Below are 18,222 nucleotides of genomic sequence, written 5' to 3' on the forward strand. Positions count from 1 at the left end.
AAGAAAAAGAGAAAGAGAGAGAAAGAAAGAAGAAAGAAAGAAAGAAAGAAAGAAAGAAAGAAAGAAAGAAAGAAAGAAAGAAAGAAAGAAAGAAAGAGAGAGAGGGAGGGAGGGAGGGAGGGAGGGAGGGAGGGAGGGAGGAAGAAAGAAGGAAAGAAAGAAAAAGAAAGAAAGAAGAGAAAGACAGGAAAGAAGAGAAAGAGAAGGGAAGGAAAGGAGAGAAAGAAAGAAAAGAAGGGGAAGAAAAAAGAGAAATAGAAAGGGAGAGAGGAAAAATCACAATGAAACCTCTTTGTATACTTTATATTCGCTAATAAAAACAAAAAAATTATCAACAAACGTGATGTTTGTCATACAAGAGATTAATAGAACTCTCTGCCCTCTACAGGTGATAATAAAAATTTTGTTTGTCTCTCCTCCTCCCCCCATCAGTTGTGGTGTTTGAACTCAGTGCCTAGGCCCTAAGTGCCTAGGCTCTAAGGAGACTTTGGAGGACTATGACTTTGTCATAGATCTGGATGTGGGAAAGTTACCTCAAATTATCTGAGTAAATTCAATGTAATCCTACAGGTCAGTAAAAACAGAAGGTAATAAGTGTGAGGTAATAGTAGAAAATGTGATGATGGCATAAGAAGTTGGAGTAATTTCACAACAGATTCATGAGCCAAGGAATGGTGTAGAAGCCAATCCATCAAGGAACTAGAATCTCCCTTAGGCCCTTTGGTAGGATCCCAGCTCTGCTAACACTATGATTTTATTTCTGACACCCATTTCAGACCTTTAACCTTCACAGTAAGAAACAGTTGGGGGGAGGGTTGTGGGGCTTGAACTCAGGGCCTAGTCACTGTCCTTGAGCTTTTTTGCTTAAGGCTAGCACTCTACCACTTTGAGCCACAGCATCACTTCCAGTTTTCTGGTAGTTAATTGGAGATAACAGTCTCACCAACTTTCCTACCTAGGCTGGCTTTGAACTTCAATCCTCAGAGCTCAGCCTCCTGAGTAGCTACATTTATAGGTGTGAGCCACCAGTACCAGCCTGAAATAGAGTAGTTTTTTTTGGGGGGGGGGTCCGGTCCTGGGGCCTGAACTCTGGGCCTGGGCACTGTCCCTCAGCTCTTCAGCTCAAGGCTAGCGCTCTACCACTTGAGCCACAGCACCACTTCCGGCTTTTTTCTTTTTGCTTATGTGGTGCTGAGGAATTGAACCCAGGGCCTCATGAATGCAAAGCAAGAGCTCTACCACTGACCACCTTCCCAGCCCAGTAGAGTAGTTTTAACTCCCTAAGTTTGTTGTAATTTGTTCCCTCAGCAATATGACAGTTACCCGCACAATTAATAAATGGCAGAACTGGTATTTTGCAGAGATGGGGTGGAACTCCAAAATCATACCCTTTCATTACTATGGGAAATTATGAAGCCAGGAGCTGGTGGCTCACGCCTGTAATCCTAGCTACTCAGGAGGCTGAGATCTGAGGATCGAGGTTCAAAGCCAACCCGGGCAGGAAAGACCGTGAGACTCCTATCTCCAATAAACCAGAAAACCGGAAGTGATGCTGTAGCTCAAGTGGTAGAGCGCTCGCCTTGAGCTGAAGAGCTGAGGGACAGCGCCCAGGCCCAGAGTTCAAGCCCCACGACCAGCAAAAAAAAAAATAAAATAAAAAAATAAAGAAACTATGACTGTCTCAGTAATATTTAAAAAAAAAAAAAGAAAAGAAAAGAAGGCCGAGCACTGGTGGCTCATGCCTATAATCCTAGCTACTCAGGAGGCTGAGATCTAAGGATCATGGTTTGAAACCAGCCCAGGCAGGAAAGTCTGTAAGACTCACCTTTAATAAACTATTCAGAAAAAGCCATAAGTGGCACTGTGGTTCAAGTGATAGAGCACTAGCCTTGAGCACTAGAAGGCTTGGGGATAGTGCCAAGGCCTTGAGTTCAAGCCCCAGGACCTGCAATAATAAAGAAAAAAATAGTCATCAGTGCCCAAGACTAGATGCAAAAGCTGTAAAAACAAGAACATAGAGAGCTGATCCTGGGTGCTGTCTCTGACCTTTCTTGATCAAGGCTAGTGCTCTACCACTTGAGCCATAGCATGGCTTCTGGCTTTTTGGTAGTTTAGTAGAAAGTCTCACAGACTTTTCCTGCCCATGATGGTTTTGAACCTCAATCTTCAGATCTCAGCCTCCTGAGGATTTAGGATTATAGGTATGAGCCACCAGCGCCTAGCTGTCTGGTAGTTGTTTTTTTAAATTTCACTAGTCATTTGGGCAAAAAGCATTCTTTTTCAAATTATATAAAATGTGGCAAGTTCTAAAGGCCACTGGCATATAAGGAGAACCTGAGTTAATCTCACTTTTCTTTTATATTTGGTGAAAATCATCATAGTGACAAAATTGGACCTTTTTGGGGGTAGGGGCAGGGCTTGAACTCAAGGCCTGGGTGCTATTCCTGAGCTTTTGTGCTTACGGCTAACAATCTACCACTTTGAGCCACAGTTCCGCTTCCAGCTTTTTGTAGTTAATTGGAGATGAGTCTTGCAGACTTTCCTGACTGGGCTGGCTTTGAATTGTGATTGTCAGATCTCAGCTTCTTGAGTAGCAAGGATTATAAACATGAGGAAACAGCACCTGGGAAAACTGGACTTTTGAGTGAGAATTTTGAAGGAATTGTAGCCCTTCAGTTGCTAGGCAGGCCTGGGGTGGCAGGAGGGCTATAAAACACTTAAGGACACAGAATGCCAGACTACTTACTGAATTTCAAACTCTTCCAGGTTGACAATTAGCTGTGGAACTGTTCAAGATCTCTTGAACTGTGGGCATGGATGGGAAGAAAAATGGGGAGAGAGTGACGGAAGAGATGACACTGTCCAAAAAATGTATTTTTAGGCTGGGAAGGTGGCTCAGTGGTAGAGTGCTTGCCTTGCATGCATGAGGCCCTGGATTGGATTCCTCAGCACCACATAAGCAGAAAAAGCTGGAAGTGGCGCTGTGGCTCAAATGGTAGAGCGCTAGCCTTCAGCTGAAGAGCTGAGGGACAGGGCCCAGGCCCAGAGTTCAGGCCCCACAACCGACAAAAATAAAAAAAAAATTAAAAAAATGTATTTTTAACCTGGCTTATGTAACTGTAACTCCTCTGTACATCACCTGTATAATTAAATTCCTTGACATTCTTCCTATTAGCAAGGTCACTTTATTGTGTATTGTACCTGGGGCTTGATCTCAGGGCCCTGGTGCTATCCCTTAGCTTTTTAGTTCAAGGTTACTGCTCTACAATTTGGGCCACAGATCCATTTTTAGTTTTTGGCGGTTAAATGATAATAAGAGTCTCATGGACTTTCCTGCCAGGGCTGGTTTCAAACCTGGATCATCAGATCTCAGCCTGAGATGATCAGATCTCAGGTGTGAACTATCAGCACCCAGCACTAACCTCATTTTAAACCTCATCTTTGAGAACTTTGCCTGTGTCTCTTAGTCACCTTCACCAGCTGAACACTTATGAACACAAATCTGTAAGGGACACAGGCAGATCCTCCACAAATCTGTGAAAAACAGTATTTTTCTGCTCTCTGAATTCTACTAAGGCCTTCGAGGCTGTAAGCTAGAAAGCACTCCCACACAGGAAAGCTTTTGTTAGCTACCTCATCTGGAAGGTTTAGAAACCTCACTGGCTGTGATGTTGATAGTGCTGTCACCACACCCCTTCCATGTCAGGACACCAAGAAAAGAGAGAGCTGGCCTCAAGGTACTCCTACCTTACCATTCTGCATAACTTCATGGATATGGATGGAAAGGGAGCTTAGTTTTTCTTCATAAATGAGCTTAAAACCCTTTAATTCAAATTATGTTGTACATGGGAATGTGTGTTGGCTGGGAGCTTCAAACTGCAATAGGGCTCCCCAAAGCAAGAAGGGCTTGGGTCATCTGTCAAGCTTACTTGGGACAGACATATTAAGAATGTATTAGAGCCAGACACACCAGTGGCTCATATCTCTAATTCTACTCAGGATGCTGAGCACTGAGGATTACAGTTCAAAACCAGCACAGGGAAAAGTATCTGTGAGAATCTTATTTCTAATTAATTACCAAAAAAGGCAGAAGTGGAGCTGTGGTTCAAGTGGTAGAGTGCTAGCCTTGAGCATAAAAGTTTAGGGACGTCATGCAGGTCCTGAGTTCAAATCCCAATATTAGCACCAAAAAGAAAATATGTTAGATGCTACACATCAAGAAGAGGTTATATTCCTTCCTTTGTCCCTCACTAAATGATATGGCAGGTTGAGTTGAGTGTGAAGGAATAAGTTTCTTCCTTCCCAACCTTACCAGATGTGCGGGCAGCTACCAGTCCTGCCATAGCTCACATTCACAATTGAAGAAAAACCTAAAGACATAAGGGTAGTCTGCAACCGAGGGTTAGATAGGAATCAGACAATTTAACAAAAGAGATGTGAACAAGGCATTTTTTTTTACAACACTGTAATTATAAAGTTGAAGGCACATCCTTGGCAGAAGTATGATCAATGACATGCTTAGAGAAAACAAACTATCTTGACTGCGGATGAACATTGCACAATGTTGCCCACTGCTATTTTGGGTACCAAACAATCAATGTCTTAATATTTCACTAAATATTTTCTAACTAAAAAGATAAGGTTGAGACACCTGGTTTTTAGCTATAAGAGGCATTTCTTATTCATGCCATTAATGAAGATATTTTGATTTAAAGACAAGAATTCATGCTTTGGCTGGGTGCTGGTGGCTCATGCCTGTAATCCTAGCTACTGAGGTAGCTATTATCTGATGATTACAGTTCAAAGCCAGACGAGGCAAAAAAAGTTCATGAGACTCTTTTCTCCAGTTAACCAGCAAAAAGCCCAAGTGGAGCTGTAGCTCAAGTGGTGCAGCATCAGCCTTGAGGAAAAAAAAAATTAGAGTGCCTTGGCCTCAGTTCAAGACCCAGTACTGGCACACACACATTAAAAAAAAAATCATGCTTTGTGCTTTATCTTGTTTCGCAGACCCAGAGAGGGACTTTAAAAGTAAAAGTGGGTAATTTGGCATGAATCTATATTTTCATATTTGGTAAAGAAATAAGTTTTAAAATATATAGAAAAAACAAAAGGATCAATACCAAGAATATCTTTTTTATATTTTAATAACCAGTAACCAGATGTCTCACCCAAAGAAAGTAACAAAATAGAGTAAAATAAATATTAAGAAAAATTATTTTAAAGTAATGGAAAAAATCCTTTCTTATACATTTTTGATTTTAAGCTGTGTCCAGAAAAGATATGCACACCTCAATTTTTGGAAACATTCATGGTATTATTTTCAGCACTCTGTATTTTGAATAAAGAATATTTTTTAAAAAATTAAAGCACAATATAAAACTATTTGTTCACAAGGCATCAAATTTAACTTCCTAAAATGCTCATCCTAAACTAGGAAAATAACATTTCTATTTCCATGACTGACAGCCATACTTTTTTTTGCCAGTCCTGGGGCTTGAACTCAGGGTCTGGGCACGGTCCCTGAGCTTCTTTTGCTCAAGGCTAGCTCTCTACCACTGGAGCCACAGTGCCACTTCCGGGTTTTTCTGTTTATGTGGTACTGAGGAAGCAAACCCAGAGCTTCATGGATGCTAGGCAAGCATTCTACCACTAAGCCACTTTCACAGCCCCATACTTTCCTTAGACTATACACTAAGTGCTTTAGTGACATTGCAATCTTTGAAATTCAAAAGGCCTCTTTGGATATTTAAGTGAAAAGTGCCTCATGGCTGAGTCTGCACCAGCCCTGGATATCTAAGTCCTTCTTATCTCCAGACAGAGGGCAGGGGTGCTGTGAAGTCAGAGGACGGATGAAAATTCAAATCATTTTAAAAGATGCAAACCATCTTCCATATACATCTATTTTCTTTCTATATGGTAATGTGGGTGTATGTGTGTACAAATACGCATATGTATGAGTATATGAATAAACATACATAGATGTGTATTGATAAAACTTGTTCTTACTAGTAACTAGTTCCTTAAAGCTACTTACTAATTGAAAGCTGTAAATACAGCTTCTCTGTGAAGCTAATGAGAGTTCAAGATTACAAGAGGCTGTGGTAGAAAATTCAAGTATGGCTATTCAATAAAGTAGGCCTCTAAGTATTTTTTTTCCTTGCTGCTTAGTTTTTTGGTATACTGGGTTTGAACTCAGGGCCTCTGGCTAGCTAGATAAGCATTCTACCACTGGAACTACAACCCTACCTGGACTGCTTCTAAACAGCAGTTTTCTGTTCTTGTAAGAAATAAGATGTTCTTCAATTATTCCCAACTATAAGCTACTACTTTTACTGTCCTATGATATGTATATAGAGCCAAGAGGAAAGGAGGAGGATGCAAGAAGGGAAAAGGAATAAAGTAGGAAAGGAGAGAGCGGCTCCTTTCCTCAATGGCTCCAGAGTGAGAGAAAAAAATCTATTAACATTTGGAATAGTACTTGTTTTTTTTTCCTAGAAAAAAAAGGAGTTCTGTTGTGATGGGCTATTGGAATTCAGTTAACAACCAAACATTAAAACTCCAGCTGCAAGTATGGAAGATGGCATAGGCACTGCTCTAAAAAAGAGCCTAAACATATATACTCATTCGTGCGTTATTAAAATAGGTTTGCCTTTCTAGATTAATAGCACCTTCATCAAAAAGTTTCAGTTCTCTCCTTAAGATAGCTAAGATAGAAATCAAACCCTTTCCAAATCTGAAGAGACAGCATGGAATGTTGTAAATGTGGGGTACTTGTATAAAGAGAAAAGGGGTACAAAAGGAAGAGTCCCATTCCTCCCAGCTGATTCTAGACTCTTCCCTGGAAAAATCTTTGTTTTTATATTTAGTACTAATGTCAAAAAAAACATAAATTTATAAATTCTATGTTATGTATAGTGCTAGTAACTTAATGTATAGCAATGGAAAGAAAATGTTAGGAATTTTCTCAGGACCCTCTTCATTTACATGGTCTGTATATGAACTCCTTTGGCTTAACAAGGAAATGCAACTAGTCATTGAAGTACTATCTCCATCCACTGTACTGGCTTCCCAGCATTCACGGGGAAATTTCTAAATCCATAATGGCAACTGGAAGTCACAAGTCCTTAAATTTGCCAACCTTACAAACTAGGCAAGTGCAAATGTTTTTTTAACAAGAGAGAATCTATTATTTGCCTATAACGTATCAAAATCTGTGAAAATTCTAATTTTTGTGTTACAATTTACTGGGCTTTGTTTTTGGTAAAAAGCAACTTTTTGTTTATTATTTTAAAATGTCATTTTGACAAGTAATCTACTAAATCATATATACTAACTAGGTGATTATGTTCTATCTAAAAAGATTAAAATTTAGTGAATTCAGGTTAATTTTATATAACTTGTATATGTTAAAGATAGTAGTGTTGATTTTTAAAAGTCTTTTTGAGTGAAAGAGGCTTAAAGTGTTAACTTTCTGGAGTGAAACCGATGGACAGACAACACTAAAAATAACTTAGACTTGAACTCAGCAGGAGTGAAGCAAAAGCTAGCGCAAAGGTAGGGAAGATTAGAGGAACACTGATAAATCTTTACAACAATGAAATATGGGAGGCAAGGAACCCTTCAGATCCTTAAAATCTTTGGAGCTGCAAAAATGTTAAAAAAAGGAAAAGATACTGGACACATGGTCAGTTTTGAGGGGTTCTGTTTATATGTTCTTTTGAGGCAGGGTGTTGCTCAATAGCCTAGGCTAGCCTCAAACTCATGATCTTTCTGCCTCAGTCTCTGGAGTGATTACTGTCAGTTATTTTTAATCAATGAAAAAAAACATCTAACTTGGCTCACTTGAAGGAAGATAACAAAAGACAACATCTTAAGAAACTGCAAGATCAAGGACACAGGAAGAATAAAATGGAAAGAAATCCTACAATAAATAAGGCACATCTACTTTCTAACAGTTTTAACTACTTCCCTTCTAAAACTATGTTTTCAACAGTGCTTTCAAAGGCATTGCTCCAGTGGGCAGGGATACAGGCTCAAGAATATCCCTAAGGTTATTCTTTCAAATCTTCAGATTTCAAAAAACCCTGTCTTTGGGCTTTTTATTTTATTTTGGTCAAGAAGAAAAAAGAATCTATTACCTTAGCAGCCACTGGGCAATCTCTCATGGAAGATCTTGTTTTCAATTGCACTGCTCTACCCTTAGTCTGTCATTAGTGAAAACAAAACATGCTGGTCACTCATTTTGATAAAGCTAGGTTCAGAACTTGTGTCCTGATGGTGATATTTCCCCACCATGTAACAATCGCAATCAAAATTGATTCTGTTATATAAGAGCCAGAAACCAACATAAAGTCTTTCCATAAGAGTTTGAAAATCCAAGATGATGTGCTGAATGTCAGTGCATTAACAATTTCAACAGCAGCCTCCTCTGGTGCTTTCTATAACGTGGTGTCGTCATCTTCCCTGAAGTCCCCCACCAGAAGGGAGTGCTTGTCTGCTTCACTCGTCCCCACGCTGTTTAGGGAACGTTTATCAGACAGTAGTGAGTTTATGGAGGCTCTGCTGTAATTAACAATCCGGTCCAGTAAACCCAGTTTAGGAGAATTTCTTGAGGCGTCATCTATCCCAACGTGAATGCTGATTTCCGAAGGGCTCTTCTGTCCTAATTGGCTCCGGGCAGGCAGTACATAGTTCTCATAAGTTGGTTTCCGGTATCTGGGCACATGTAAAAGGACACTAGTTTAAACAAAGCAAATGTGAAACATATGCTTGCTGTACGTACAAATGAAAAAGATTTGTCCGCGATGAAATGAAGAAAGGTGGTCACTATGAGGGAAATAGCTTGAAATGTATTGTGTGGAGTTGCAATGATCTGAAATCCTACTTCTCAGTCAGATGCCAATGGCTCACGTCTGTAATCCTAGCTCCTCAGGAGGCTGAAATCTGAGGATTAGGGTTGAAAGCCAGCCCAGGCAAAAAAGTCCATGAGATTCTTATCTCCAATTAACCACCAGAAAACTGGTGGCACTGTGACTCAAAGTGGTAGAGCACCAGCCTTGAGCAAAAAAACCCAGACAGTGCGCAGGCTCATACTCCAAGCCCCATGACCACCACTACCACCACTAACAAAAAAACACACAACAGAAATCCTACTTCTCAGCCAGGTGCCGGTGGCTCACGCCTATAATCCTAGCTACTCAGGAGGCTGACATCTGAGGATCACGGTTCAAAGCCAGCCTGGGCAAGAAAGTCCGTGAGACTTTTTTTTTTTAGTTGGTCGTGGGGCTTGAACTCTGGGCCTGGGCGCTGTCCCTCAGCTCTTCAGCTCAAGGCGAGCGCTCTACCACTTGAGCTACAGCGCCACTTCTGGTTTTCTGGTGGTTTATTGGAGATAGGAGTCTCACACTCTCTCCTGCCCAGGCTGGCTTTGAACCGAGATCCTCAGATCTCAGCCTCCTGAGTAGCTAGGATCACAGGCGTGAGCCACCAGCGCCCGGAGTCCGTGAGACTCTTATCTCCAATAAACCACCAGAAAACCAGAAGTGGCACTGTGGCTAAAGTGGTAGAGCACTCATCTTGAGCTGAAGAGCTGAGGGACAGCGCCCAGGCCCAGAGTTCAAGCCCCAAGACCAACCAAAAAAAAAAAGAAGGAGGAGGAAAGAAAGAAAAAGAAATCCTACTTCTTAGAGCCAGAGGAAAAGATGCTGCTCACTTACTGTTGTGGTAGCTATGCATAAACTATATGGGAGGACAACCACATAGCTCAATTGTTGTCAGGAGCTAACAATCACTCATAATAATTGTTTGGGCTTACTGTTTTAGTCCTAGGGACTGAACTCAGGGCCTAGGGGCTGAACCTGAGCCTCTTTTGCTGAAGGCTTGGGCTCTACCATTTGAACCACACCTCCACTTCTTTCTTTTTGGTGGTTAATTGGAATTAAGAGTCTTATATACTTTCCTGCCCATGCTGTCTTCAAACCATGATTCTCAGATATCAACCTCCTGAACAGTTAGGATTAAAGGTGTGAGCCACCAATTCCCAATATGGACTTATTATTAATCAAAACAAAAATAAAATACACCAAGTCCAATTGTGGATGAATAAAGCATATAAAAGCTGAGCCTGGTGGCACAGGCCTATAATTCCAGCACTTGGGAAGGCTGAGGCAGAATTGAGTTTGAGGCCAGCCTGGGGTACACAGTGCAATCCTGTCTCCAAAAAATTAGCAACATGAGCAAATCATCATACTCACAGTTTGAGGAAGAGAGAAGAAAGAACCACAGAAACAGATGATGCGGCCATTGCTGCAGATCCCATCCAGGGTTGCAAAACCAAACCAATGGGCATAAAAACTCCTAGGAAACAAGCTTGGATTAGCTAGAGTAAGCAGTATTAAAGAATGATCAGTGTCTTTCTAATGTAAACAAATAATTTCTTCAGTATTTTATTCTCTTGGTTGAGATGTGTGTTGCTGCCAATTTTTCCACTAATAAAGTACAGCCATAAACATTCTGGTATGCATCTCTCTAAACCTACATTTTTAGAATTTCTCTAGGGTGTATGCTAGGGGTGAAACTGCCAAATCACAATAATGTGATTACATGTTCAGTGCACATGTAATCCCTCAGTTCCCAAAAAGCAACCAGAGCAATTCACAATTCTACCAACAGTATACAGGAGTTCATGTTCTACAAACTCATCCATACATGGTTTTGGCATTTTAATATTTGCTCATATAATGGGCTTCTTGTACTTTTTCCTTTCTTTTTTTTTATAGTTTAGGAGATTGAACTCGGTGCTGTGTTCTGAGCTTGCTTGCTTGTGGCTCGTACTCAACCACTTGAGCCATGTATCTAATCCAGTTTTTTGCTAGTTAATTAGAAATGAAGTCTCTCAGACTTTTCTGCCTTAGCTGGCTTTAAATCATGATCTTCCAGGTTTCAGACTCTTAAGTAGTGAAGAGTATAGGCATAAGCCACCCGTGCCTAGCTGGTAATTCTTGTACGTTGAATTTTATAAGTTCATCTGGACATTTCTATTTTTCTACAATAATCATATATTACTTGTATAATTTCTTTAAAAGTCACTTGTTCAGCTGAGTATGGTTTGTACTCAGGAGGCTCAGGAGTACTGAGAGTTGAAGGCCAGGCTAGGTACACAGCAAGTTCGAAGGGCAGTCTGGATTACACAGCATGAATTCAAGGCCAGACTGGAGTACATAGGGAGACTGTCTCAAAAAACAAAAACAATAAAATTTTAAAAAATCACGTGGTGGCTGGGCACTGGTGGGTGATGACTGTATTCCTAGCTACTCAGGCTGAGATCCAAGGATCGTGGTTTGAAGTCAGCCTGGAAAGTAAAGGTTATGAGACTCTTATTTCCAATTAACTATTCAGAAAAAGCCAGAACTGGTGCTGTGGCACAAGTGGTAGAGCACTATCCTTGAGCACAAAGAAGCTCAGGAATAGCACCTTGGGCCTGAGTTCAAGCCACAGTACTCACACAAAAACAACAGACCATAACAACCAAAAAAACCACTTGGTCCACCAATGAGTCTTACTAGATTTAGACTGTTTTTTTTTTTTTTTGTCGGTCGTGGGGCTTGAACTCTGGGCCTGGGCGCTGTCCCTCAGCTCTTCAGCTCAAGATGAGTGCTCTACCACTTTAGCCACAGTGCCACTTCTGGTTTTCTGGTGGTTTATTGGAGATAAGAGTCTCACGGACTCCGGGCGCTGGTGGCTCACGCCTGTGATCCTAGCTACTCAGGAGGCTGAGATCTGAGGATCTCGGTTCAAAGCCAGCCTGGGCAGGAGAGAGTGTGAGACTCCTATCTCCAATAAACCACCAGAAAACCAGAAGTGGCGCTGTGGCTCAGGTGGTAGAGCGCTAGCCTTGAGCTGAAGAGCTGAGGGACAGCGCCCAGGCCCAGAGTTCAGGACCCACGACCAGACCCCCCCCCCAAAAAAAAAATCTCAAATGAAAATGAACACTTCCAATATGATTTGCTTCTCATGACTTCAGTGAACAAAACAATAAGGGTTATGAGTCACATACCAGCAGCTATGGGAATTCCAATCAGATTATAAATTAGAGCAAAGACAAAATTTATCCGAATTCTCTTGACAGTCTTTCTTGATAAGTCAATACTCGCCACAACATCCAGAAGATCATTCTGAGAACAGAAATATTTGTGGTATTAATGACTCCACCTTTATAGGAACCTTGAGGACTTTTGTGTACTTTAGGGGAATATGTGAACTCATTGAAATCTCAGATATTGCTAAAACATTGATCAGTCTTAAGAGAAATTCTCAGAAATTTTCCTCAGCATTCTGAAAACACTTTTAGGGTTGTTGGCTGATTAACATAACCTCGGCAAATACTTGTCCCAGATGATTATATTATAAATACATTCTAACTCTTATTCTTCACATGGTTAGCCTGGTATTTCTTTTTTTTTTTTGTCAGTCATGGTACTTGAATTCAGGGCCTGGGCACTGTCCCTGAGCATTTTCATTCAAGGCTAGTGCTCTACCACTTTAAGCCACAGCACCACTTTTGGTTTTCTGGAGGTTAATTGGGCACAAGAGTCTCATGGACTTTTCTGCCCGAGCTGGCTTTGAAATGTGATCCTCAGATCTCAGCCTCCTGAGTAACTAAGATTATAAGCATGAGCCACCAGTGCCCAGCAAGCATGGGATTCTTATCTGTACTGCTGAATTGAAGTCCTAAGACTTTTTCATACTCTTTTTCATACACAACGTCTCTTCTTTGTAGCTAGAAACATGTGAATTGGAGTAGAATCAGTTACAAAGCTGTCACTGACTACAGTGGGAAGTCTCATACTCCTCAGAGATTAGGCTATAAGACTTACCCTTATCAAAACCACATCAGCTGCTTCGATGGCTACATCTGTGCCTGTGCCAATGGCAATTCCAACATTTGCCATGGCCAGAGCTGGGGAGTCATTAATTCCATCTCCAACCATTGCTACCCGCTTGCCTTCCTCTTGAAGTTGCTTCACCTTAGCCACTTTGTGGGAAGGCAGAACTTCAGCAAACACCTTGGTAATCCCAACCTAGATGAAGAAAACAAGCTTAATTCAAGAAAGACTGGGCACCTGAAACATAACTGAACAGTAACAAGCCATCCGTTTTTCTTTTCTTTTCTCTTTCCTTCCTTCCTTCCTTCCTTCCTTCCTTTCTTCCTTCCTTCCTTTCCTTCCTTCTCTGTCCCTCCTTCCCTTCCTCCCTACCTCTCTTCCTTCCCTTTTTTGTGCTAGTACTGGGGCTTGAACTCAGGGCCTGAGTGCTATCCCTGAGCTTTTTCTGCTCAAGGCTAGCCCTTTCCACTTAAGCCACAGCTCCACTTTGGGCTTTTTGGTGGTTAATTGGAGATCAAAGTTTCATGGACTACCCTGCCCTGGCTGGCTTTGAACCATGATTCTCAGATCTCAGCCTCCTGAGTAGCTAGGATTACAGGCATGAGCCACCAGCACACAGATGAGCTATCATTTCTTAATCTACTACGTGTCTACATTTTAAGAGACTAACAAAATCCAGTGATAATGTGGAAGAATGACCTTTTTGTACACTGTGGCTGAGTGTGAAAATTGACACTGTATTTTTGGAGGACATTTAGCAGCATTTGGTCTAGCAATTCTACTTTTAACTATTTTAGACAGTTTTTCATGTACAAGAAGGGAGATATTAATTATTGCCTACTTGCAACCACAAAAATGTCAAAACCACCTAAATGTCTCACTGGAAAATGGTCCAACAAATTATGATACACCCATACCATAAAAATCCATCCAGCAGTGTAGAAAGAATGAAATAACCTTATAGGTAAACAAAGCTGGGGAATATTGTTACGTTAAAAAAAATAAGACTACTAGCAGAGTGTCAGTGGCATGCACCTCCTGTACTCTTAGCTTCTCAGAAGGCTGAAATATAAAGATAAGGGTTTGAAGCCAGCTTGGGCTGGAAAGTCTATGAGACTCTTATCTGTAATTAATCACCAAGAATCCAAAAGTAGAACTGTGTCTTATATGGTAAAGCAGTAGCCATGAGCAAAAAAGCTCATAAGCAGTGCCCATATTCTGAGGTTAAGCCCCAATATCAGCATAAAAATAAAAAATAAAGCTACCGAATAATCTGTACAAAATTATCCATTTGAAGTTGAAAATACTAGGAATGAAACATTTGTATATGAACACATACACACACATATGAAAAAGTGAGTTTTTTGATTTTGCAGGTCCTGGGGCCTGAACTCTGGGCTTGGGTGCTGTCCTAGCTTCTTTGTGCTCAAGGCTAATGGTCTACCACTTGAGCCACAGTACCACTTCCAGATTTTTTGAGTAGTTTATTAGAGATAAGAGTCTCACAGACTTTCCTGTCTAGGCTGGCTTCAAACTGCAGTCCTCAGCTGGGAAGGTGGCTCAGTGGTAGAGCGCTTGCCTTGCATGCATGAGGCCCTGGGTTCAATTCCTTAGCACCACATAAGCAAAAAGAAAAAAGCCGGAAGTGGTGCTGTGGCTCAAGTGGTAGAGCGCTAGCCTTGAGCTGAAGAGCTGAGGGACAGTGCCCAAGCCCAGAGTTCAGGCCCCACGACAGGACCCCCCCCCCAAAAAAAAGAAATGGAAACTGCAGTCCTCAGATCTCAGCATCCTAAGTAGCTAAGATTATAGGTGTGAGCCAAAGGTTCCTGGTTCCATCTGTGTTTTTATATAAGAATGTATTCATAAAGATTCCTTGTGCAGCCAGGTACTAGTGGCTCACACCTGTAATCCTACCTACTCAGTATGAGATATGATAATCGTGTTCAAAGCCAGCCAGGGCAGAAAAGTCTGTGAAACTTATCTCTAATAAACTACTCAGAAAAAGCTGGAAATAATGCTGTGGCTCAAGTGGTAGAGCAGTAGCCTTGAGCACAAAGAGGCTGAGGGACAGTGCCCAGGCCCTGAGTTCAAGTCCCAGGACAAGCAAAAAAAAAAGATTCCTTGTGCAATTTACTAGAAGGGAAAAGGCATTCTAAAGTTTAAAAAAAAAGACTGAAAAATATTAGCAACAAGGCAAATGTGCAGTGAGCAGAAATGTGGTATGTTGTAGGAAAATGGGCCTATGGCAGGGATCAAGATGAACTAAAGAGGAACCTGCTTGGAGTTTTTTCCGTGATGGTGAGCACCCAGCTTGGGCTGGTGAAGAATACAAGCAACATTTCAAAGGACATAGCAACAGACATCAGTGTATAGGATCATGCAAGCATCCCACAAACTAAGCAAATACCTTTTTTTACTTATACCAGTAACACCCAAATCCTAAAGTCCTCCCAGCACAGTATGCTAATTCTTCTTTAAGGAAACGGGTATAACTATTTAGTGGTAATGAAAACAGTATTATCTATTAGCATCTAAATACAAGAAATAAAATATACATGAAGAATTAGAGGTTAGCCAGGCGCTGGCGGTTCCCACCTATAATCCTATCTACTCAGGAGGCTGAGACGTAAGGATCACGGGTTCAAAGCCAGCCCAGGCAGGAAAGTCCGTAAGACTCTTATAAAAAGTCCGTACGACTCCAATAAACTAAGAAAAAGCTAGAAGTGGTGCTGTGGCTCAAGTAGTAGAGTTCTAGCCTTGAGAACAAAGAGGCTCAATCAAAGGTCAACACCCAGGCCCTGAGTGAAAGCCCCAAGACTGGCAAAAAAAAAAAAAAAAGAATTAGAAGTTACCACATGCCCACCCCTCACCCTAACAAGAAATAAGTATCATTTACCTGAGAAGCAATTGATCTAGCAGTTTTGCTGTTGTCTCCAGTCATCAAAACTACTTCTAAGCCCATAGACTTCAGAATATGGACAGCCAATTCTGCCTCGGGCTTCACTGTGTCAGCGATGGCGATTAAGCCACATAGTTCATCTAATGAAGGAACAGCAAGGCTTGGAATATGGTGAAAGCAGAACAATATGGTAGATAACAAAAAAGCAGTTCAGGGCTTGAGCCTGACAAGTTTTGCACAAATTTCCATATTTGGTTATGAAAATTCTACTGGGTAACTGGTGAAAGCATTGCTAACTAATAAGAAAGACCCTGCTGGATGCTAGTAGCTCACATCTGTAATCATTGCTACTCAGGAGACTGAGATAAGCCGGCTGGGCAATAAAGCCTAGAGAATCTTATCTTCAATTAACTACTAAGAAAAGCCAGTAGTGGAAGTGTAGCTGAAATGGTAGCAAACTATTCTGGAGGACAAAAGATCAGGGATAGTGCCCAGGCCCACAGTTCAAGCCCCAAGACTGGCACAAAAATAAATGCGCACAAGAGAGAAAGGCTGGGGGGAGACACCTTAATAAATATCTAAAGACTTCTTTTCTTAGATAGGCTTTTGCCAATAGCCACAATACTTCTAGATAATTTAAATGCAAATTTAACAAGAAAACTAATATTTTTTTCTTTTGAAGGTAAAGAAGAATGAATGGAGATAAAACTGACATTTTATATAGGGAAAATTATTGAAAGGTATTTATTTCAACAAAAATAAAATATTGTCTATATTTCTTACTGACTTCAAAAGGCCACAGAAAATATTGTCTTCATACTTTGCAAGGATTATAAATGAATTAAGTTCACAACTAGATATCTACCTTAAGAAATAACTTAACAAATGAAAGCTCATAAGACATCAAGTATGTTTATTGTAGTATTATATAATACTATAATATTACAAATACTCCACATATTCAACAACAGTGAAATATGTAAGTATGGTAAGTGATACAGTATTAAAATAAAATTAAAGGACTTGGGATGTAGCTCAGTGGTAGAGCACTTGCCTAGGTCCTGGGTCCAAACCCAAAACTGTGAAAATTAATAAGAATAAAAATTTAATTAGCTGATATGGGTGACTCATGTTTACAATCCTAGTTACTCAGAAGAATGAGATCCAGAGGACTGAATTTCAAACTAGCCAAAAAGAAATGTCCTCCATAGTCTTTAACTCCAAAATAGCCAGCAAAAAAACAAGGTTGTAGGTATGCTCAAGTGGTAGAGTGCAAACAGTGAGCAAGCAAGCTAAGCAAACATGAAATATTGAGTTTAATTTAGTAAAATAAAACATAATGAAACAATGTACAAGGAATTTTAATTTGGGTTTTTTGTTTTTGAGATGGTAGGGTTCTTGCTATGTAGCCCAGGCTGGCCTTGATGCTCAATCCTCCTGCTTCAGCCTCCCAAGTGCTGAGATTATATACACATATGTATAATATTTATAATATACACCTATCATATTTATCATATATCTATATACAACTATATATATATATATATATTTTTTTTTTTTGGTTGGCTGTGGGAGCTTGAACTCTGGGCCTGGGCACTGTCCCTCAGCTCTTCAGCTCAAGGCGAGTGCTCTACCACTCGAGCTACAGCGCCACTTCCGGTTTTCTGGTGGTTTATTGGAGATAGGAGTCTCACAGTCTCTCCTGCCCGGACTGGCTTTGAACCTCGATCCTGAGATCTCAGCCTCCTGAGTAGCTAGGATTACAGGCGTGAGCCACCAGCGCCCGGCTTGTACAACAAAGTATATTAAATTAAAATGTGTTAGGATGAGAATAATGAATGCTATTTTTACTCTGCAGGGTTTGTTTGGGGGGTTTTTTGGTGACAGTGGTGGTACTGGGGCTTGAACTCAAGGTTTAGGCAATGTCCTGAGGCTTTTTTGCTTAAACCTGGCACTCTATATTGCTTGAGCCATAGCTCCACTTCTGACTTCTTCATGGTTAACTGGAGATAGAGTCTCACTGACTTTCTTGCCTAGGCTGGTTTTGAACTGTGAACCTCAGACTTCTGAGTAGCTAGGATTATAGGTGTGAACCACTGGCACCTGGCTTTGACTCTTTTATTATTGTTGTTGTTGTTATCATTATTATTATTATTTTGCCAGTCCTGGGCTTGAGCTCAGGACCTGGGCACTGTCTCTGAGCTGCTTTTGCTCAAGGCTAGCAATCTACCTCTTGAGCCACAGTGCCACTTCCAACTTTTTCTGCTTATGTGGTACTGAGGAATCAAACCCAGAGCTTTATGCATGCTAGGCAAGCACTCTACCCCTAAGCCACATTCCCAGCCCTCCTATTATTTTAATGTCAAGTTACTTTTAGATTTTTAATTGCCAGGCACAGTGGTTCAAGTCTATAATTTTAGTTACTTGGTAGGTGGAGAT

General features: G+C 40.8%; 1 protein-coding gene across 1 annotated transcript in view; it reads right to left on the minus strand.

Moving 5' to 3' along the window:
- Window positions 1–5,588: 5,588 nt before the first annotated feature.
- Window positions 5,589–18,222, minus strand: part of Atp7a (ATPase, Cu++ transporting, alpha polypeptide) — a 122,433-nt gene continuing 109,799 nt past the window's right edge. The window contains exons 18-22 of the mRNA XM_013028901.1: window positions 15,781–15,923; window positions 12,876–13,079; window positions 12,056–12,173; window positions 10,254–10,356; window positions 5,589–8,715 (exon numbers count right to left, since the gene is read on the minus strand). Coding sequence (XP_012884355.1) covers window positions 8,439–8,715; window positions 10,254–10,356; window positions 12,056–12,173; window positions 12,876–13,079; window positions 15,781–15,923 — 845 coding nt within the window. The 3' untranslated portion in view covers window positions 5,589–8,438. The remainder of the gene's footprint in view (window positions 8,716–10,253; window positions 10,357–12,055; window positions 12,174–12,875; window positions 13,080–15,780; window positions 15,924–18,222) is intronic.

The sequence above is a fragment of the Dipodomys ordii genome, unplaced genomic scaffold (genome assembly GCF_000151885.1).
Source record: "Dipodomys ordii isolate 6190 unplaced genomic scaffold, Dord_2.0 Scaffold116, whole genome shotgun sequence".
NCBI lineage: Eukaryota > Metazoa > Chordata > Mammalia > Rodentia > Heteromyidae > Dipodomys > Dipodomys ordii.